This window comes from Myotis lucifugus, unplaced genomic scaffold (assembly GCF_000147115.1).
Source record: "Myotis lucifugus unplaced genomic scaffold, Myoluc2.0 scaffold_11, whole genome shotgun sequence".
In the NCBI taxonomy this organism is placed as follows: Eukaryota; Metazoa; Chordata; class Mammalia; order Chiroptera; family Vespertilionidae; genus Myotis; species Myotis lucifugus.
In genome coordinates this window covers 1,408,064-1,414,063 of record NW_005871059.1, presented here as the reverse complement: position 1 = coordinate 1,414,063, position 6,000 = coordinate 1,408,064, and the positions used below count along the sequence as shown (strand labels likewise).

The 6,000-nt window shown below is 44.8% G+C and overlaps 1 protein-coding gene across 1 annotated transcript in view; it reads left to right on the top strand.

Moving 5' to 3' along the window:
• The first annotated feature begins 3,050 nt into the window (after positions 1-3,050).
• LAMA4 (laminin subunit alpha 4) overlaps positions 3,051-6,000 on the top strand; it is a 132,040-nt gene continuing 129,090 nt past the window's right edge. The window contains exon 1 of the mRNA XM_023750092.1: positions 3,051-3,304. Within this exon, the coding sequence (XP_023605860.1) occupies positions 3,110-3,304 (195 nt within the window). The 5' untranslated portion in view covers positions 3,051-3,109. The remainder of the gene's footprint in view (positions 3,305-6,000) is intronic.

The window sequence follows — 6,000 nt, the reverse complement described above, 5'->3', positions numbered from 1 at the left end:
CTGTGTATTATGCTGTGTTGCCTCAAGAATAATGATAGATCTGAGAAGGAAGAGTTAGAAGCATATATTTAATAAAAATAAATAAAAAGTCCATAGGTCCAAGCCTCTCACATAATCCAAGCACCACCTCGTGAACAGGGAGAGGAGGCCCTGTGTCAAATTTTTTTTTTTTAAAGTGTATGATTTATTGACGGTTAATGAAGAACAGGACCCAGTCCTTCAGAAAACAAATGGAAGCAGTTGTACACTGAAGAGGTCTATCTCTGACGTCAGAATATGATGTAAGCATTTATCATCATCATTATTACTTACAGTTCTTTTAAAGAGACAGTAGGGCAGGATAATTGAGAATTATTTTCCCTCTTCAGACTCTAGCCATCTTGTCTCCCAATAAGTTTTGCAAAGACCCAACTGTGGATGAAAAAGAGGTGACATGCAAAAGCTGACAAGCTTAGGGGAGGCCAGCATGGTGAGCCCTACTAACTCAGAAACTGAAAGTAACCATATAGGATGGTCTGAAATGAAAATTCCTAACTGAAAGCTGTCAAGGCAGGTAGCTACATCCTAGGCCTGTAGCTTCCTTGACAAAGGTCAATCTTACCTAGGTGAGCCTGTGCATTGTCTTTGCATCTAAGACAAACATACCTTTGAAATGTCAGAGTAATCTCCCCCAGACATTCTCAGGGCACACCCTGTACCAGAGCAGAGACCACAGAACCCCTCATTGTTATCTTATTTCCAAATGCCAATCCTATGTGATGTAAATGTTATTAACTAGCCTGTACCCACCACTGTAAAAGTAGTATGTGACTCTCCATTTTACTCTTTATCAAATCCCAGAGGTTTCCCAGCCTTGCTTTCTCTGGGCCCCTTCACCAACCACCAATGGATTTCATGTAATCCTCAAGTCTCTTCCTTTGATTATAATGTACAAAATAAGCTGCAAAACTGCCATTCTTCCGAGTATTTTCTCCACCCATTGAGAAATTGTCATCAATTTGGCTCAAATAAACTCACAAAAATTTCCTACAGGTTTTCTACAGGTTTGGATGTTTCATATAACCAAAACATATTTTTAAGTTCTTTCACTTAATCAAGTGGGTTAATCAGTTTATATGGAAGAAAATGATCATACTTTGGCTTACTGGTCCATTGCAATACTATTTTTATATCTTAAAATGAAAACATTACAAATGTTTTGGAATATATGAAAACTTTTGGCTTGTTCCAGTTTTGGCTCTTTTGTATCACACCATTTTCTCCTTTAAAACCAGTGACTTTAGTATCCGATTTACTGGATTCTGGTAGTACTTTCATCACTTACCAAATGTGTATAATAATACCTATCTCATGGGATTATAGTGAAGATGAAATGAAATGAGATACTTTATGCAAATTTAGGGCCACATAGAAGGTATTAAAAAATGGGAATGCCATCTCTCCTTCCTCCGAATTCATGGCCTTTATTTTGTGAGCTTCAAACAGTATAGATGTGAAAGGTAGTTTGGAATCAGTGAGGCCCAGGTTCAAACCTCAGCTCAGCTTTTGCCCAACTGTGTGACCTGGGCAAGTGTCCTAGCCTCTCAGAACTTTCCTATTTTGCAGCAACGCTGTGAGGTTCGCAAGTAACCTATGCAAATATCAGACATACAGTTAGTACAAAATTGTTGTTTCCTTTATCCGTAGAGAAAATGACTGTTGTTCTATAAAACAGAGCTAATGATTAGGTTTTGTGAAAATGCTCCATTGCATAATTGTGGGTGATTTCAAACACCTAGAAACTTACCTGGGCATCGTTTCATGGCTGTCTCATCTAATCTTTGTAAGTCATGTTTTGGTCTTGGAATGTTTAAAGCTCTATCATGAGGACAGTGTGACTAGAGATACCTATCAGCTCTTGTGGCCAGTGACCCAGCCGTGGGGGTACCCCAGCCCAACTAGAGCCCAATTTCTCCCCCAAAGTCTTGGAAAGGTTACAGACAGATGTGGTAGGCATGAGATTACAGGCCCAGAGGAAGAGGTCGGGGCTGTGGGCAGTATATTTGACAGGCTCACACACTGCAAGCCTTGTTCTGGGTCCCTTACAAAGCACCTCTTTAGGATGAAAACAAGATGTTCTTTGTAAATAAAAGTTCATGCATTTGAGTAATGAAGTCATTTTCCAGGGCCGCAGTGAAAGATATTCTTCTCCCAAGCCTCTGGATGAGGACTGTCAGGAGGAAGAGGGGTAGCCAGTCAGCCCCCAGGGATGATATTAGCACAAAGGGTGCAGCGGCCCATCTCTGAAAAAGGAGAAACCTTCCCCTCTGCCATCTGAAATCACCTACCTCTGGCTCCTGCCCCCAGGATCCCCTTTTCACCCACTTTCCTGCAAACTAGAGGCCGAGAGGGATACACACAAGATCTATCTAAGTACAGATAAAACAGCCAGTCACCTTGGCTAAATAACTAAGAGATGTGAGCAAGCAATGGCAAACGCTGAATATTCATCTGGGTTCCTTGGAGGGGCTCGGGACTGAGAGGGAGGAGAGCCGAACCGGGTGTGTGAAAGGCGGGCTTGGAGGGGGAGGGCCCGGGAGTAAAAGGTACAGAGGGAGTGGTGAGGCTGGGCGTGGGAAGGCAGCCAGGCCCGCAGCCCTCAGTCCAGCCCCGCAGGGACAGGAGGTGGCCAGGCTGGCCGGGCTCGCCCAGTTCAGTCTGCCTTTTGATGCTCAGCTTTGAGTTCCATCCATCTGTATGTTCTTCAGCCAGAACCTCTGGGAAGAGAGAGAAAGAGAGAAAGTGAGAGAGGCAAACCGTGGGGAAAGAGAGGAGAGAGAAGGAGGGAGGGAGGGGGAAAGGAGGGAGGGACGATGAGGAGAGAGAGAGAGAGAGAGAGAGAGAGAGAGAGAGAGAGAGAGAGACTCCCTTACTCCCTTACTCTCTCACTCTCCTTTTTCCTTTCTTTTTTTTTTTACTAAGTTGCTGCTTGGGCTGCCTTGAGTTCCCACATCTGGATTCTGCGAGCGCAGGGAAGATGAAGTGAGAAGCACCTCCTGCACCACGAAGGTCCCAAGCAAGGACAAACGTCTGCCGAGCCCCGAAAGCCTTGCTGGATGCCCGCGGCCGGATGGCTCTGAGCTCAGCCTGGTGTGCGGTCCTGCGTCTGTGGCTCCTCTGGGGCGCTGCCTGCTCCCGCGCGGCGTCCAGGGACGACAACGCTTTTCCCTTTGACTTTGAAGGGAGCTCAGCGGTTGGCAGACAGGACCCGCCTGAGACCAGCCACCCCCTCGTGGCTCCCGGAAGGCTGCCGCCTGCTGCAGAGGTACAGTGTCCCTGCCATTGTCACCCCCTGGGCACCTGCCCGCGGGCTGTGCGTGCCGCGCTCCTGTCCCTCTCCTCCCCCTTCCCCTTCCCCTCCCCCATCCCCCTTCCGTTTCACCTGGATGAGGTCAGTTCAGAAACTTTTGAAATGAAGAGTTTACTTTGTACGTTGGATTGGGACGCTGTGAGCTGAGAGCTGAGGCTTTGGAACGTGCCAGGTTCAAACTGGCCAAAGCGCCTCCTCTGAGTCAGTCTGCCTGCACCTCTGCGACTTTCTGCCCTTGGTGCCCAGGGGAGTCGTGTTTGTCCGGCCACAGCACTTGATGCCTGTGCCCTGCACTGGCTTCCTGCTGCCCTGTCGGGTTAGGACAGTGGGAACAATAGGGCAGGACCAATCCTTTTGTCACAAACTAAACAGAAGATCCTCCCTGGAGAGTGAAGGGGTGGGTGAGGGTGATGGGCACCAAAGCAGCGGTTAGGGAACTGCCAGCAGATAGAGATATGCTATGGATGATAGGTTTACTCAGAGCTGCTGTTTATTGTGCTCAATTACAGTAGCTTTTTAAAAAATTCTTTATTAGTTAAGGTATTACAAATGTGCCAATGGACATGGACAACAGGGGGATGAGAACATGAGTGGGGGTGGGGGTGGGGGTTAAATTACAATAGCTTTTATGTTGAAGACATTAGCAAAGGGTAGAAATTGGGTAAAGGAAAATGAACCCAGAGTAAGTGGTTTAGGAGCCCCTGAGGCGAGACGGCCGACAGCATGTCCAGGGTGTGGGAGATGCTCAGTAGGAGGAAAATGAAGTCATCTAAGTTCATGGGAAAGGAAGGAGCAATTGACCCAAAACACACACACACACACACACACACCCTATAGTTATAGTTGTAGCAACTATAGAACCAAAGCTGTTATGTGGATTGACACCATTCCTAACAGAGTGGAAGTCTGCCTTATTGCTATTAAGTCTACTAATTGTCAGTGTAACTGTAGTTATTAACTATTGCTGATAAAATAGGGTGCATGAAGATGACCCTTCTCCAGGAAGGAGTCCTACCCACGCCCAAGAAAGGGGGGAGGGTGGGTAGGCATAGAGCATACCAATGTCCTATTGTGGTGCAAACTGCAACCTCGGGGAGAAAGGGGGCAGGGCTTCTGGTCACCTTAGCACTCAGACAGGGGGCCCAGCAGAGACTCCTGGGAAGTCCTAGGAAGGCATCCCTTCTCTACAGGCTTGGATTTCACCCCCAGAGGCATTGTCTCCACCTGTTGTTTGGGCATGGAAAGTCCCTGAAATGCTTAACTTAAGAATAGAGTTGCCAGAAAAAAACACAAGCTGCTCAATTAAATTTGAATATCAGATAAACAACAAATAGATTTTTGGTTATGTCTCAAATATTGCCTGGGAAGTATTTAAACTTAAAAATTATTCATTGGGTATCTGAAATTCAGATTTAATGGGCATCCTGTATTTTTGTCTGCTAATTCTAAAGAGAGAGGCATACTTTTTGTAGCTTTTTTCCCCACAAAAAATAACAAAATAATTATTGGATTTTTAGGGAACCTTAAGTTTATTGTTAAGACCCTGAACAATTTTTTATATACCCATTTGTCCAGTAAAATAATAGGAAGGTGGCACACTAACGTGTTTACTTGCAGGCTTTGTGGTCTAATGATCTCAAGTTCAAATTTCAACTTATCTGCTCTTTACCTTGGGCAAATTATAGATGCATAAGTTGCAGATAAAGAAACTGAGGCTTAGAGAAGTTATTGATTTCTACTTCACATTCAGTTATCGTGATGAAACCAGATAAAATATATAGAGTGCTTAACGCAGTGCCTGACATAGTATAAATGCTTTATATATCCTAAGTGTTGTTGTTATTATTATAAAATACATGGATGATTGGATAAAAAGAAACACTTATCTGGGAATAGTTCTTAGAATTTTTTTTACGGTGCTGTTTTGTTTAATATTGCTATATCTCTGTCTATATTCTTCCAGCCAAAAAGAACACTCTATAGTGAGTTAAATTTGTAATACTGTTGGTCTCATAGGTTCAGGATACCAGAGCCTTTGGTTTAGGGGAAACAGACAGAAATGATTAGTCATTCCAGGAGGGTCAAAATATATGATGTAGAAAGGGTGGGATTAGAATCATTACGTTCCCACTGCATAGTTTCACATAACGCCTCCAGTTAGCCTGCATGCAGTCCCCCAGGATCCCAACGCCCCCACCGTCGGGTTTCCCATGCTCTTTATAGCCAGTATGGAGACTTTAAGCCAAATACATTCCGGAGATTTAACGACACGGTACAACCACCCTACTGGATTGGTTCAGGAGACTGTATTTATATCTACAGAGAGAGAACGAGAACATGGACACATCTAATATGTTGTTCCTGAGAGGTTGGAGATGTGACTGGAAGGATATTCTAAAAATAAATTCACTTATTTCAATTGGATTTATATGAATGGTTATTCCTCAATTATCCTTCAAGGGAAGGAAGAAAAGTACTAAAGCCAACATGCAGCAGTGGGAGGCACTTGGCTGGAGGCCTTCCTAAAGCTCCCAAGTTCCTCAATAGCAGGGCTTGTGTCCTCTCCACCCCTGGTCCTCAGCCTGTGACATGGACTCCAGCACACTGTGGTGCACAGTGAGAGTTAGGGGAACAAATGCATGAGACATGCA